We start from the raw sequence: 17,966 nt of genomic DNA on the forward strand, positions 1-17,966 counted from the left end.
CTATCTAAATTCTTATTTTGTCTAAACTACTTGATTTGAACCTTCCGGTGAAGTAATGTGTAATATTATAAGAGTATTTGATATACTATGAAGTTATGTGAAATATTGTAAAATTATGTGTCATATTCTAATTTTGTTCGAAACAACTTGCTTTCAACCTTTTTGTTAAGTAATACATAATATACTGTTTTAGACATTCTGATTTTGTTCGAAAAAACTTGTTTTGTACACTTTCTTAAGTAATGTTTAATATATGATTTTAGACATTTTGATTTTGTTGGAAACAACACGTTTTGAACATTTTTTTTTATTTCTTGTTTATATTCTAGTTTTATTGTTTTAACAAAAGTATGGTTTATTTTTTTTATGCAAGTGAAATGAGGAAATTATCAAATAAAGGGAAAATGAATTTTGATCCTAAAGGAAAGCATGCACAACAAGGTCTATCATCAAAGATAGATAAAGGCAAAAAAAACGTAGTTCATGGTACCTCGTCAGATAACTCATCAACTGATCGAAGACACGCCAACAGAATATAAAACAAGTATATATGACAATATAGTTGTAATTTTATAAAATAAGATGTATAATGTTGATATTCAATTTGTGTTATGTATTTTAAAGAATGATACATGTAATGTTATAGTTTATGTAATGTAATGTTAGTAATATCATAGAAGTTTAAAATTAAACTTTGTGTGTATGATATTCTTTTAGAGTAATATTCTATATTTTATGTTATATTAAGTAAATGTATAATATTTTAATAGAATAATATTATATGTTGTCTGTTTTCATAAGTGTACATTTAGAATATTCTAACATAATAATGTTTTAGGTTTTCAATTGAATAAGTTAATATAATACTAGAAAATAATATGTATATAGAATATTCTACTAGAATAATGTTATATGTTATCTCTTTACAAAAGTAATATTCATAATATACTATTAGAATAATGTTGTTGTATTATCTAAGTTATATGTAGAATATTCTGATAGAATAATGCCTAATTAAATTTAGGCTTGTTTAAAACTTATTGATATGTTATTATTCTGGCTATTCTAAATATTAAATATTTAATATTGTGTTGTTAATATGTAATATTCTGAAGTTGTGTGTAATATTCTGATATTAAAGTCTAATATTCTAATATTTTGTAATGTGTAAAATGAAATTATATTTTGTAAGATTCTAATATTATAAATTTGTATTTTATAACTTGATATTATACATATTTTGATTTGACGAGTCATATGTTGTTTTTTTGTTATTTTATATGTTATTTGACATACCATGAAGTAACATGAAATATTCTGAAATTATGTGTCATATTATCATTTTAGACATTCTGATTTTGTTGGAAACAACTTGCTTCGAACATTTTTGTTAAATAATATATTCTAAGTTCAAATGTCATTGCATTACTTAATTAGACGATACAATACAAATAGAATGTTTTAGGTTTTGCTATCTAAATTCTTATTTTGTCTAAACTACTTGATTTGAACCTTCCGGTGAAGTAATGTGTAATATTATAAGAGTATTTGATATACTATGAAGTTATGTGAAATATTGTAAAATTATGTGTCATATTCTAATTTTGTTCGAAACAACTTGCTTTCAACCTTTTTGTTAAGTAATACATAATATACTGTTTTAGACATTCTGATTTTGTTCGAAAAAACTTGTTTTGTACACTTTCTTAAGTAATGTTTAATATATGATTTTAGACATTTTGATTTTGTTGGAAACAACACGTTTTGAACATTTTTTTTTATTTCTTGTTTATATTCTAGTTTTATTGTTTTAACAAAAGTATGGTTTATTTTTTTTTATGCAAGTGAAATGAGGAAATTATCAAATAAAGGGAAAATGAATTTTGATCCTAAAGGAAAGCATGCACAACAAGGTCTATCATCAAAGATAGATAAAGGCAAAAAAAACGTAGTTCATGGTACCTCGTCAGATAACTCATCAACTGATCGAAGACACGCCAACAGAATATAAAACAAGTATATATGACAATATAGTTGTAATTTTATAAAATAAGATGTATAATGTTGATATTCAATTTGTGTTATGTATTTTAAAGAATGATACATGTAATGTTATAGTTTATGTAATGTAATGTTAGTAATATCATAGAAGTTTAAAATTAAACTTTGTGTGTATGATATTCTTTTAGAGTAATATTCTATATTTTATGTTATATTAAGTAAATGTATAATATTTTAATAGAATAATATTATATGTTGTCTGTTTTCATAAGTGTACATTTAGAATACTCTAACATAATAATGTTTTAGGTTTTCAATTGAATAAGTTAATATAATACTAGAAAATAATATGTATATAGAATATTCTACTAGAATAATGTTATATGTTATCTCTTTACAAAAGTAATATTCATAATATACTATTAGAATAATGTTGTTGTATTATCTAAGTTATATGTAGAATATTCTGATAGAATAATGCCTAATTAAATTTAGGCTTGTTTAAAACTTATTGATATGTTATTATTCTGACTATTCTAAATATTAAATATTTAATATTGTGTTGTTAATATGTAATATTCTGAAGTTGTGTGTAATATTCTGATATTAAAGTCTAATATTCTAATATTTTGTAATGTGTAAAATGAAATTATATTTTGTAAGATTCTAATATTATAAATTTGTATTTTATAACTTGATATTATACATATTTTGATTTGACGAGTCATATGTTGTTTTTTTGTTATTTTATATGTTATTTGACATACCATGAAGTAACATGAAATATTCTGAAATTATGTGTCATATTATCATTTTAGACATTCTGATTTTGTTGGAAACAACTTGCTTCGAACATTTTTGTTAAATAATATATTCTAAGTTCAAATGTCATTGCATTACTTAATTAGACGATACAATACAAATAGAATGTTTTAGGTTTTGCTATCTAAATTCTTATTTTGTCTAAACTACTTGATTTGAACCTTCCGGTGAAGTAATGTGTAATATTATAAGAGTATTTGATATACTATGAAGTTATGTGAAATATTGTAAAATTATGTGTCATATTCTAATTTTGTTCGAAACAACTTGCTTTCAACCTTTTTGTTAAGTAATACATAATATACTGTTTTAGACATTCTGATTTTGTTCGAAAAAACTTGTTTTGTACACTTTCTTAAGTAATGTTTAATATATGATTTTAGACATTTTGATTTTGTTGGAAACAACACGTTTTGAACATTTTTTTTATTTCTTGTTTATATTCTAGTTTTATTGTTTTAACAAAAGTATGGTTTATTTTTTTTATGCAAGTGAAATGAGGAAATTATCAAATAAAGGGAAAATGAATTTTGATCCTAAAGGAAAGCATGCACAACAAGGTCTATCATCAAAGATAGATAAAGGCAAAAAAAACGTAGTTCATGGTACCTCGTCAGATAACTCATCAACTGATCGAAGACACGCCAACAGAATATAAAACAAGTATATATGACAATATAGTTGTAATTTTATAAAATAAAATGTATAATGTTGATATTCAATTTGTGTTATGTATTTTAAAGAATGATACATGTAATGTTATAGTTTATGTAATGTAATGTTAGTAATATCATAGAAGTTTAAAATTAAACTTTGTGTGTATGATATTCTTTTAGAGTAATATTCTATATTTTATGTTATATTAAGTAAATGTATAATATTTTAATAGAATAATATTATATGTTGTCTGTTTTCATAAGTGTACATTTAGAATATTCTAACATAATAATGTTTTAGGTTTTCAATTGAATAAGTTAATATAATACTAGAAAATAATATGTATATAGAATATTCTACTAGAATAATGTTATATGTTATCTCTTTACAAAAGTAATATTCATAATATACTATTAGAATAATGTTGTTGTATTATCTAAGTTATATGTAGAATATTCTGATAGAATAATGCCTAATTAAATTTAGGCTTGTTTAAAACTTATTGATATGTTATTATTCTGGCTATTCTAAATATTAAATATTTAATATTGTGTTGTTAATATGTAATATTCTGAAGTTGTGTGTAATATTCTGATATTAAAGTCTAATATTCTAATATTTTGTAATGTGTAAAATGAAATTATATTTTGTAAGATTCTAATATTATAAATTTGTATTTTATAACTTGATATTATACATATTTTGATTTGACGAGTCATATGTTGTTTTTTTGTTATTTTATATGTTATTTGACATACCATGAAGTAACATGAAATATTCTGAAATTATGTGTCATATTATCATTTTAGACATTCTGATTTTGTTGGAAACAACTTGCTTCGAACATTTTTGTTAAATAATATATAATATATGATTTTAGACATTTTGCTTTTTTTTAGACAACCTGTTTTGAACCTCTTTGTGAAGTATTGTGATACTACTTGATTAACAATGAAGTAATGGAAATATTCTAAAATTATATGTCATATTCTAAAATTATATATCATATTCTAAGATTATGTGTCATATTCTAATTTTAAAATATGTAATATTCAATAGTTATAAATTAATGTTACAAGATATTTGTTAGTTTAATGATTAATGTGTTGTTTATGTAGGTATATTATTCATAATATTGTTGTAGTTTGATTATCTACATTAATTTTATTTATGCACATGAATTGAATAAAATGGAAAATCAAAAGCCAAAAGTTGATGAAACTAAAATAACGAATCCATGTTATTAGAAAAGCATTGATAATTTGAAAACAATATTTCAAGTTAGTATCATAAAACTCGGTCATAGGATTACCTTGTTAGATAAAGAGATGAATATAAATCTCAAAAGGCTCTTACAAAGTTATAATCAGATAATAATGCACCAAAAACCATAAAAATCTGTTACATGTTTGTGAGATATAAAATCTATTACATATTCGTTTCTTGACACTTATAGTTGAAAACTTCTAGCTTGAAATTTCAAGTTCCTTTCAACCTCTGGAATCCAAAAGAAATAACCATCAGGTCTAATAAATTATTTGCAAGAGATATATTGTGCTGCAACATTGTCACTTTGAACTACAAAAAAATATACCACCACACTAACATATAATCAAAATAACGTGTATTCATATGACTTTAATCATAAATGTATGTTCAATATTCTACAAGAACAATATGCAGTAACATGAACTTATCAACAACTTGCTGTTAATAATTGGTATTAATAAATTTATGATCAATATTCTATAAGAATAATTGATATCAGTAACAAAATTACTTGGGTTCGTGATTGATTTTCCTCATTACAGAGAGTATTTGAATCACCAATGCTTAACATAAAACAGTAAAAATATTATTTATCTAATTATAAAAATATGTAATGCTATCTAGATTTAAACAGATTTATGCTAAAAAAAACATCTCCAACTTTTTGTGTTTGATTTTTTTTTTTAAACAAAACCATGTTATTGTATTAAAGAGTTGGTTTCTATAGAAACTTAGATAAAAGACAAATGTATAACATCAAACACAGTATCATGTCATTTATTATTAGAACAAAATCCTAAATTCTAGTTCGTGGTGTAATGTTTTATTTTGTAGTATAATATTCTACTTATGATTGGTATTGTTAATGATATATTTAACATATGGTATAATCTTAACATTATAGTTTCAGTCAAGTTTTTAATGAATAAAGTAAAATCCAAGTGACAAGAAGGATTATGACTAACCTGAATCTCTTCTACTTCATGCAAAACTAACCAATACATCTTTTACTTAACATGCAATTGACAAGGACTATGAATACATGAACCTTTCACTAAGATAGTCAAAATAAAAAACCAATGATAATTAATGTTGTAAGATCCAAGAATCAACATGGTCAGGCATTTACCTATGATGTTAACACCAATCTTGCAAACAAGCCTAAAACATACATCATGATACTTAACATAAAACATAAGCATGCTATTATTCTAATCATAAAAATATACAATAATATCCTTATTTAAACTAACTTATGCTAAAGATCCATCTCCAACCTTTATGTTTGAAAAAAAAAATCAGATTTAAACAAAACTGTGGTGTAGCTAATAAGAGCAATAAACATTATATCATTTTACTAATATTTTGGAAGTATACACGTATTCTTAAAGAGGACTTATGTTGTGGGAATGAGGGAGTGATACATCAGACTTGTTGTTCATTCAGGACTTTCATCAAACAGGTAGAATGCACAATAGTTTAAGAGATTTTTCTCAAGAACAATAATTGTTTTGTACATACCTCATTAATTTAATAGAAAGAACGCATAATGACTCAAAGATTCGGTGTTGTTGCTTGCTACTCCTTACATAATATGTGCTCGAATGCGCATAATTTTTTTTTATCTTGAAACTAATTACCAATAGCTTAAATCAAAGCCTCCAATTGATAATATATCTGAACGTCAATCTGAAATCAAAGCCTCCGATTGATATAACATTAAACACAGTAATAATATCAAATCAAAGCTATGATTTAGATAGAATATGATCATTGTTCGATCATTGAGTGTTGACCTCAAATCGATGATCATTTGAAAGAATTACGATTTAAGGAGATAGAAGTCGATTAGCGTTAATTGAAAACTAATTCATCCAAGCAAGGATCTTGGTTGAAGAATCGAACTAGATTGTTTTCTTGATGATGTGAAGATGAAGCTAATATGTATGTATCAGATCTGGTGATCTTAAATTTATCTTAATGACTAATTTGCCCCTAATTAACTAATCAGTTAGATTAATTAGTGTTAATAATGTTTTTTTATGAGCCACAAGATCAGTTTTAGTCAAAGGCTAAGATCATGTCCCCCTATCTCACAAAATTAATATGGTCTCAAATGAACATCTACCTATATATATATATATATATATATATATATATATATATATATATATATATATATATATATATATATACTAGGTTATAACCTATGTAATACACGGTTGACAAAATAAAAATAAAGACTAAAAATCATAATAATTAATCATAACTTTGCAAAAAGTTTATTTTATACAACATTGAATGTTATCTGTAACTATATCATGGTTGTTTTAATCCATTTTTACTTTATATTAAAATACCATTTCTATCAGAAGTACATTGCTATAAAATGCTTTGAAAATGCAATTTTTGCAACATTTTCACCTTACTAAAACAATCCCATTTTGACCGAAATATGTTCGGTTTACACAATTTTTACCAAATGCCAACACAAGCCATATTTTTACCAATTTCACTTTGTCAAATTGTCCCATTTTGACAAGAATTGCTCGTTTTAGTCAATTGTACTTGATATAAAAATGTTCGTTTAAAATGCTATAAATTGCTTTAAAATGCTCTTTTTGCATGTAAAATCAACTTTTTTTTTCCATTGTCACTTTATGCCAAAACAACCATTTTTTACCATAAAAAAGTAGAATGCCATAATAATTTGGAGAAAAAAATAAAGTACAATGCAATAATAATACTTTGCCGTTTATTACAATGTAGGATGCCATAAAAAAAAAGAACACCATAATAATTTGGAAAACAAGAATAAAGTAAAATGGTACAATTAGGTAGGTTTCAAGCATGTAATTCCGTAATAACAATAAAAAAAATTAAAATATAACTGTCAAATTTATTAAAAAAAAGCATCAAAATGACTAAATTGACAAAAAAAGTGTCATAACTGTCATTTTTTTGGAAAAAATCTCATTCATTCATTCCCTGTTATACAAATTACTGGAATGCTCCCTCTCATAAATAAAAATATTTGAAGGATGGTCCCTGTTTAAATTAAAAAAAAAAAAAAACAAATGCAGCATCCTCATTAAAAATTACACTTCAATCATCCTGTAACATATGCAAAATGGATTAAGAGGAGGGGTAATAATGTAATTGTAACGTATGCAAAAATGGAGTAACAGGAGGGGTAATAACGTAATTGTAATTCCTCCAAAAAACACTTGAGTACATATCATGAGGATTATAACATTCTACTTTCAAAGTAATATCATTGTACTTTGAATCTAAGATGCTATAATTGAAAATCACCTACACAGATACAACAAAATACATGCACGAATAAGCAATCGATTCTATAAACATAAACATGTTATAATTTCATTAACGGTAAAGAAAAAGGGAAAAATGAATAATGCAAGAACATGTAAAGATATAATAAAATTGAACAAAATTACTAACCTTGTATGGACCACCAATGATTATGTGTTTAACCTTATATGGACCCTGCATATTAGAAAGAGATGTGTGACGCCAAATTTAGCAAACTTAAGCAGAAAATGATTAATTAAAGGCTACTTTAGAGTGCATATCATAAGAACAACAAACATGTCAATATTTCAACACCGAGATATACCCAAATGAATATACCATTCTGATTCTGAATGGATGCAAGAGTTCATGTAGAAGGGTCACACCAATAAACTAAATATCTAAAACAATTTTATAAGCATAAGAGACTAACAGTAAGTGATTGTGACTGTGTGTCAAAACGAAAAAAAAACAGCAAAACCTACACATATGGATATTTGAAGAATTTATATTACCTTTTGACTGAGAGAGTGAATTCTCGGATTGATCATAGCAAGATGATTGTACCTGAAATAATTAAACCCAATGACTAATAACTTCAATCTCGTCTTCAAGAAACCAAAAGAAGCAAAAGATGGTTCGAATGCCAAAAGCAAATCAAGTATTTCAATCAAAGAAGAGCAAATATACCTACAGTGTGGGCTTATGATTTTTTTTCATGGTGAAGCTTGGGTGATAACGACAGTTGGGGATCTATGGTTTTCAAAGAGAGTAGCGGCGACGATGTCTAGGGTTTTCTTTGACGGTACATTGCTTATTAGAAAAAACTAAGATGAAAATGCTGATGACAAGGTTATGTTTTCTAGCATGTTGAAGGGTGAGTGACGACGAATATGGATGAAAATCAAATTGGATTTCCTTCAAGATTAATATATGTGTGAAAATTGAGAACCAGGTCCTGAGATTGATGAAGTTTTTAAAGAGGGTGGAGAGAATAGGGTTTATGGTGAGGGAGGATGGCGGTCTCAAATTCTGGTGATCAGTAGTTGATATCTCGGCCACAAATTGGAAATTCTTATCAGTTACCAGACGAATTAGATTTCAAAATTATGAGTGGCAATTTCGGAAATTCAGTTAGATGATGAGAGCGGGAAAAATTCGATGGGGGAGGCATTTCATTAGTAGATTTTTGCCACGTGGCATTCTCTAAGCCTCCCCTATCGAATTTTTGATCCATATTCCCGCTCCCATCATCAACTGAATTTACGTGTTATTTTACTAATGGGGTGGATTGCTACATTTGAAAAGAAAAAAAAACCGTTTGAACTTCGAACTTTCCTTTTGAAAGCATTTCATTCAAATTCAGTTTTTTCTCATAAACGCGGGAACTGACACACTACGTCATCGCACGTACAATATGAAATCGTACTGGGTACGCCAATTGATCTGCTTCTCTTGAAAGCTTGAACTTTCAACTCTCTCTCTCTCTCTCTTAGTTAGGGTTTTTTTTTTTTTTTTTTGAATTCCAACTAAAGACCTGAATAATGTCGTTAAAGGATGATCGAAAGAAGCGGCCTAAAATGGAGTATACAGATGATACTCATCCAGATCAGTCCAACGATCAAAACCATATCCAGCGCAGAGTTCTTCGTTCCGGATATCTCTCTATCCAGAGTTACATTCGTGGTACTTTTCAGTAGTTTATTGTACAAAAACATCTTTTAACAAATAACACTTTCTGTTGATCTCGTTTATTCGTATGTTCTCTTAATTATGGATGTAATTTCTCAGATAGGAGCGATGAGATAGCAGCTGCTAGTTCAAATAAATTCATCTCCATTATTGACGAAGTAGACGAAATGCACCATCTAGGTAATGCTCTGCCGTTTTGTGATTCTGACGTTGTTGATCCTAAATTTTACGAGATCACCGGTATCAAATTTCAATTTCTTCTTAAACTTACTTAGTGGAAGACGTTCTGCCTCTTCGTTTCCATTTTTCCAAGTTGCAAATTGCAATCAATTTTCTGTAAATACAAAATTGAAACATATAAGTTACACTATTTACTAGAAACTTTGATAAAGTGTTATTCCATCGGTGATTGATTTTTGGATCTTAGAAATTTGTTTTCTAATACAAACATACAAAATACATATTTGTCTCTTGTAGTCAATAAACCGAGAGAGCAAGTGTCAGATGCGGAGGCACTACGAGACCTAGCCAACACACTGGTGGCTTCCATTAGGGTGCATAGCACAGGAAGTGTAACCCCGTCACTATTTGTTTCAAGCTTGATCAGTCAATTTGGGAAGAAGGAAAGTACAGAAATTACTGAAACTGCTCAAATTCAGTGGAAAGATATCGGGTTGCATGCTTCTCATCCACTTTTCATGACTTTTCAGGGTTCCTGCACCATGTGAGTTCTTTACCTTGATCTATTCCCAATTTCGTATTACTCTTTTTTTTTTCTTCCTAATCATTTGTAAATCTCCTTGAAGGATTGGGCCCATGAAGCAAGATGTTAAACCACCAAATATTCTAGTGAAACGAAAACGATCAAGGTCATCTGTGAAGGAAGAGAAGGTGAAACCAGAAGAGGTATGTATTAGTGTATGTCAATATGATGGTTTTACTTATTTGTTTAATCATTTGAATGTGTTTGTATTATTTCCATTGTCCACAGATTGAGGAGACAGTCTCTAAAGAGAAGACAAACACTGAGAAAATCATTGCATCAATATTTGACATCCTCAAAACCAACACTAATGTTTGTCTTGAAAACATTATCCTAAACAGAGTCTCATTTGCACAGACTGTGGAGAACTTGTTTGCCTTGTCTTTCTTGGTGAAAGATGGGAGAGTTATGATTACAGTGAATGAGAAAGGCTCTCATTATGTTTGTATGTCACACTTCATAAACTATTTTATTATCTCTTATTTTTTCTCCACTTTTGTAACGTATCAACTTATATTTCTATATATATTCAGCACCACGAAATGCTCCTTCTGCTGGCATGATGTCTTCAGGGAAAGTGGCATACTCTCACTTTGTTTTTAAGTTTGACTTTAACGACTGGAAGGTACACATATTAATTGTAGATACCATGTAATAAATACTTAATGCAAGATGAAGAAAATTTAAAAAAAAAAACATATTATGACGTGGCAAATGCAGTTGATGAAGGATTTAGTAGCTGGAGGTTCTGAGTTGATGCCACATAGGACCAAGGTTGATTGTTGTGGTGGTTGTGAATCAGAACCAGATCTGAAAAGAAACAATCACCCAACTACAATTATCACCACACAAAAGGTATCAAGAAATCAAGAAGGGTCTCCTGAAATTGGAAGTAAGTGGAGTGTTTAATTTGTTGGAAGATTGTGTTTTTGTGGGCACTTTTTGTATAGGGGTATATGTGTTTTGGTAGTAAATGTTAAGGTGTGAATTATGAAACACTAATCTAAATGTTTTGGGTTATACAGATAGGCAGATGTTTATATATTAGCCCACTTAACTGTATTACATTGCTTTTGCCTGATCTACTTATTGCTGTAATTCTCTTGTTTCCTTTTGGCAAAACTGAATTATTTAGTCCTAAATGATTTTGACCTCTTAATGCTTAAGACAATGTATGGTTACTTAATAATCAAGAGGCTTTTGTATCAAAGACAGTGAAGTTATCAAATAGACCAATAGACCATAACTCTAGGTAATATTTCTTTTTGACTTAATGTAGACAGTAAAAGTTAATAAAGAAACTTATGATTATGAAAGTGAACTTTTTTATAAGTACCAACTTTTTTACAAAGTTTACCTTATTTTTTTTTTCAAATATTTTTTTAAACATCTTATTTTATCCACATGAAATGAATGGTCCTTAAGGTCTTAGTAGGCTACCTAGGGCTCTCTTAAAATCTAGGTTTGGTTGGGTTTTGCGGATCCTGGAGGTTCTTGTTTAATTGTTTCTATGTAGATTTTCTTTACTTTTAGTCGACATAAACTTGCACTAAGTTTTAGTTTTTATTAAAGCTAAAAATAAATTAGAGTGACACATAAAAAGCTAAAAAACTATTACTGTACACATTGTGTTACATTGATATTCTATTTGCTGAAAATGGACGATTTGGTCTACCAATAGTTATCATCTTTCCACTTTGTTATGCAAGAATGGATTGAACCATCACAAGGCAATGAAAAAGCATATTCGTTTATTTCAAAGTTTTAGGTTGTGTAGAAATTTTCCAGTTTTGCAAAAAAATTTCTTAGAAAAATGGAAATTTTTTGAAAACGCGTTTGGTTTGTTTGGTTTTCCAAAGTTTTCTAAGAAAATGAAAAATTTTCATTTTTCCAAATTGTATGTAAGTTAGAAAGGTGATTTTTACGGTTTTTTAAAATTTTCTAAATTTCTAAGATGGAAAATGAAAACTTCATCGGTTCCAATTAAACATGTTTTTTAAATTTTTCATTGAAAACTAAAAATTGAAAGCTCAACTCTATTTTTTTAAAATATTTTTTCATTTTCCAAAAAAATATTTTCATTCAAAGATGCATTTATCATTACATCAAACATTTTTAAGGGTTTTCTAAATTTCTAAGGTGGAATTGAATGAACCATTTTTGATGTAATGAAAACATATGTATGTTTACCATGTATAAATATGAAAGATTTTTTAAGAAATTATTATTTGCTATTTGATTGATTTAATTTCTTAAATCAATACACTTGTCATTCTTTCATCTGAAAAAATTAAATATTAGAGCATTTCCAATGGTTGACCTATGCTATAGTTTAAAATTAGTGTCACCCCATTATTCCATTAACTTTAACCTCTAAATAAATTGTCTCTCCAATGGTTAACCTCTTCCACTAGCTTTTCTTTAAATTTAACTAATCTATCATTATCTATTTAAAATGTTCTATATAACACCCTCCATTTAGTTAGTCATTTTTAAACATACATTGTATTAAACACATTTTTATAATACTTCTAAAAGTTCGTAAGATGTCACAAAATATTTGATAGATAAATTAAATAAAATGACAAATCAAATTAACTACTAACTAAATAAATAAATTGAAAACTAAAATATAATAAAGGGGTAAATTAAAATATAATTAGAAGATGAGGGGTAAAGTATACAAAAGATTAAACTATAATGACCACTCAATATATATTGAGTGGTCAATAAAAATAAGCAGAAAAATGGTGTGCTCCAATGGAAATAAATGTTCATTTATAAAAAGTCAATAGTAATAAATTATAAAAAAATCTCCATTTGGAAGATGCTCTTATAATTTAATATGCCTTCTTAGTAATATTATCTCTGAAAAAATCAATGTTTTTTAAAAGTTTATTTATTATTAAAAATAGCTATAAAATATTTCATTTTATATTATAACTTTTATGTAGGATTTTCTTAATCATTTTTTTTGTTCCGAAAGAAATGTTATCATAAAGTTGAAACTTCTGAGATTTGAATTTAAAACTTAGTCTATTGTAGATTAGTCTATTGTAGAATGTTTAAAATCACAATGATTATCACTTGACCAACTTGATAGTTCTTAATCATGTGTATTTTCATTGTTGACAAAAAGGCTAATTAAGTAGTTTTTTAAATCATTTTTTAAGAATGTGTATGTTTTATTATTAATAAACTAATATCTGCATGGTATGCAAAAAAAGAAATTATATAATTAAAATATAAAAAATATGATTTTAAAAATAACTAACGCGATAAAATCAAGTGTAAAATAATAAATTCACCACAAATCAAAAAATAATTTTTTTTTTTTTTGGGTTTTTCTTGAATCATATGGTAAGATAGATATCTATTAGTTATAATTATTAAATACAATTTACAAAATCTAAATCAAATTAATATTTTTTTAAATTGCTTAAAGTTAATATGATTTACGATAAAAATTTATCCCGATCAATATACCCTTAATGATCCCACCTAAAATTCGCACATAAATAGAATTGTATATAATTTCATATTGAATAATTATAAAAACTATTTGCATTGTTATTTTTCAATTTCAATTGTAAGCTCGACGGAGTGGGGCCAAAAGATCGAGTGGGTACTACAAGTATCGCTGGTACTTCCAAGGCCACAACTCCGTCCTTGAGCGGGTTCAAAATGGTATGTTTGCAGCTTCATTAACACTCTCAGTGGGTACTACAAGTATCTTCTTTATTTTTAATTTTTTTTCTACTAAATAAGTGTTTTTTTAGTAATGTAAGACTTACAACATTTAATAATAATATTAAAAACTACATTTAACATTGTAAAAGTTACGTAAACTAAAAATAATGGTATTTAAAATAATGACTTGCATTTGAAAAAAAAAGCATAATAATCAAATTAGAAAAAATACCAAATAAATAGTTTTCAAATTATCATTTATAGTATAGATAAAAATAATATAAAATCTAAGATTATACATATTATGCATTTATAATAAACATAATTTTTTAATTATTTATAACTACAAATTGCTCCCTTCCTGTTTCGCGGGGACGCAGGTCAGGAATCTACTTACGTTCGTTTCGTGGGTGACATAATCTGTAAATTTTTTTATTCGGCAATGACCGTTTTCTAAATTTTTTAAACACGTGGACTAAAAAGTATATTAATTAAACACATTGACCATTTCTATAAAAAACAATACGCAGGGGCCTTTTCTATAAAATTACAAGGAGAGTTTTTGTAATTTATTTTCTATATATGGACCAAACCTGCCAACATTTGAAAATATTGTGACCAAAGTCTAAAGATCTGAAGTGATGGAGGCTGTGAAAATGACGAAACCTTATAAGTTTATACTATTAAATAGGCATAAATCTCGATGCTTCAAGGGCTTAGCCCAATTGACCATGCACATCGATCCATAAAGAGGTGTACCGTGCTCCTCAGCACAACTTCCCATTTCTTAATTTAGAAACTTGACAATTAAATGCATACCAAAAGCTCGGATGTTACAACTGATCCACATGATCAATGACGACTAATGACTTTAGTGCACGTCTAGTCATCGATGACGGCTAACAACTCTAGTACATGTCTAGTCATCAACTACAGTTAACGACTCTAGTGCATGTCTAACCATAGACACGAGTATTTTAGGCTCTTGGGTCAAGTATCGATCCCCCATCAACTCCTCAAACATAATATGTTGACATATTATACAATCAACATGCAACAGACAATACCAACCTACTTGTATCATCAACAAACTATAATACATTTACATCCTATCATACAAAGGATACATACTTTAACATATAGTATAGTGAGATAACTCACTGAATGAGAAAGTGAGAATCACAGCCACACACACGACCTCGTAAGGAACAATCTAACGATCCATCTAGATAGTGTAACATCCCAAATTCATGACAACCTTTTTTATTTTTCAAACAATTCCAAAATCCATAAGTTACATAAAAACATAGTTTCTCAAAACCATAACATGAATCAGAGTATCCCAAAATCATAAGTCATATAAAATCCATGATGATGTGCACAATCAATCCTTCGCCTTTCCCCTGTCCTCTAAAGTAATTGAAACCAAAACATCAAATTGTAAGCCAAAGCTTAGTGAGTTCCCACCAAGGTACCCACACAACATCATAATACAATGCACGCAAATCAGGCCTACAACACTAGGTTGGACCACCACCGAGCCTTCAGCTATAAGCTGGACCGCTCCCGAGCCTACAACATAAGTTGGACCGCTCTTTTGGGCCTACATTATCAACTGGACCGCCCGGGTATCTTGGCCTTTAGCACAAAGCATGACCGCCTCAACCCATCAAAACAATAACATGTCCACATATGCAATAATAAACAATAACCGACAATTACAGGTAATCATATAGATCTACCAGTCTAACATATAACCAGCAAGCACATGTAATCATACAGATCTACTAGTCTATCATATAATCAACATAACATCATCCTATATATAAGGATACATAACCTAGTGGGCCGATATTAGTGCCTTCGACCCACAAGTACAGTGAGGAAAACTCACCTCAATGTCCGAAAGATAACTGAACTGAATGCTGCTCCAAGTACCGGCTTTACGGGTCACATGTACAACACACAGGGACCAAGCCTCAAACTATTACTTAAAATACCCCAAATGACCTAAAGTCAAACTTGATCAAAGTCAACGGTCAACGGTCAAAAGTCAAACTCCAGTTGGTCGCCACGTTGTGGCTGCTAAACGACAAGGCAGACGAGTTTCTACCCAGTCGCCACATCGTGGCAACCTAAGGCCATGCCATAAGGACTAGTATGGACAACTTAATCCATTAAGCCATTTCCCCACAACTTCAAGAGCTCCAAATCCCAGATCTGGTCCTTCCCATGGTCTTGGTGGATAAAGTTTCCAACTTTATCCATTAAGACTCCTCAACAAGTCAAGATCCCAAACCCTAACTCCTTAAGGGTGACCAAGTGCATAAAGACACTCATTAAGCACCAAATCTCCATAGTTGCTCACCCAAAGTTTCCGGAAGGGTTTCTTACTCCTAATAAGCCCTAAAAATCATAACTTTATGGACATGCATATCCAATGCACATCCCTTCCATTTTTAGGTCAAAAACATGGCAATAAGGACTTAAACTTGAGCATGGAACCAAAAACTACATAGATCCTCATATCTGGAAAATATAACACTAGAATGGTCACATGGATCCATAAAGTTGCCAACTTTATGAGATCCAACCTTCCAATTTCTCACATAATGAAGATTTAGGGACAAAAGAACTAGATCTAGAGATGAATAACATAAATATTAGATCTTGGGGACTTACAAAAGTCCAGAAACATGCTCAAGGTAGATGGGAAGATTTGCTTGCTGAAACCAAGCTCAAATATTCCCTTTTCTTCTTCAAAATACCACCAAAACACATAAAGGCTAAAAAAAAATTAGAAATGGAGGCTATGATTTCCTCTTATGAGGTTGAGGGTGGGCAAACCTATCCATCATATTCCCTTAAATAGGGGCTCAAACCTTGGATTAGTGTTTGTAATTAAAAAGCGGTCACGATGTGGCAATATATGACATGCCTTGGCGCTAACTTAGAGTCCACGAAAACTCTGGCCTTGTCCACGCCGTGGGTCTCCATCATCACGTCGTGGCCACCAGAGATCCAACATCCAAAATATTAAAATTACTTAAAAGGAATATACCCGAAACTTGGCGTTACAGTTATCCCGTACTTGAATCAGACTTCGTCCTCGAAGTCCTCAATTGCAAATAGCTCTAGGTAGTGCTCCCATATTTTTGCCTCGGGTTCCCAAGTCCACTCGGTACCCTTTCGGTACTGTGACTGAACCTTGACCAAAGGTACCACCTTGTTGCGCAAGGCCTTCATTTTCTTGTCTAAGATTACTACCGTCCTCTCCACATAATTTAGGCACTCATCCACCTAAATGTCATCCAAAGGGATCATCGCCGAATCGTCGGCTACACATTTTCGGAGCTCGAAAACGTGAAAGGTGCCATGAATCCGATGAAGCTCCTTAGGTAGATCCAATTGATAGGCCACCTTGCCTACCCTATCCACCACTCAGAATGGTCTAATAAATCGAGGCCCCAACTTGCCCCTCTTCCTGAACCGAATAACACCCTTCCAAGGTGATACCTTCAGCTATACCATATCCCTTACCTGGAACTCCAACTCGGATCGCCGTTTATCAACGTAACTCTTATGTCGGCTTTGAGCTGTCTGCAACCTCTGTCTGATCTACTGGATGTGATTTGTCGTATGGAGGACCATCTCGGTCCTACCCTTGACCTTGTAAGTGACCTCTTCCCAATAAACTGGTATACGCCATTTCCTTCCATAGAGAAGCTCAAAAGACGGTGCACCAATACTGAAATGA

At 29.4% G+C, this 17,966-nt stretch overlaps 1 protein-coding gene across 1 annotated transcript; it reads left to right on the plus strand.

Annotated features, from left to right (window-relative positions):
• Positions 1–9,390: 9,390 nt before the first annotated feature.
• LOC145156931 (non-structural maintenance of chromosomes element 4 homolog A-like) lies at positions 9,391–11,617 on the plus strand. Its single transcript, XM_079076136.1, has 8 exons — positions 9,391–9,496; positions 9,621–9,750; positions 9,856–9,936; positions 10,234–10,480; positions 10,563–10,662; positions 10,748–10,964; positions 11,053–11,144; positions 11,240–11,617. The coding sequence occupies exons 1-8, from the start codon at positions 9,482–9,484 to the stop codon at positions 11,426–11,428; spliced, it is 1,071 nt and encodes a 356-aa protein (XP_078932262.1). The 5' UTR covers positions 9,391–9,481; the 3' UTR covers positions 11,429–11,617.
• The last annotated feature ends 6,349 nt before the right edge of the window (positions 11,618–17,966 follow it).

This window comes from Lactuca virosa, chromosome 2 (genome assembly GCF_052849685.1).
Source record: "Lactuca virosa cultivar CGN04683 chromosome 2, Lactuca_virosa_CGN04683_v6, whole genome shotgun sequence".
Taxonomy (NCBI): domain Eukaryota; kingdom Viridiplantae; phylum Streptophyta; class Magnoliopsida; order Asterales; family Asteraceae; genus Lactuca; species Lactuca virosa.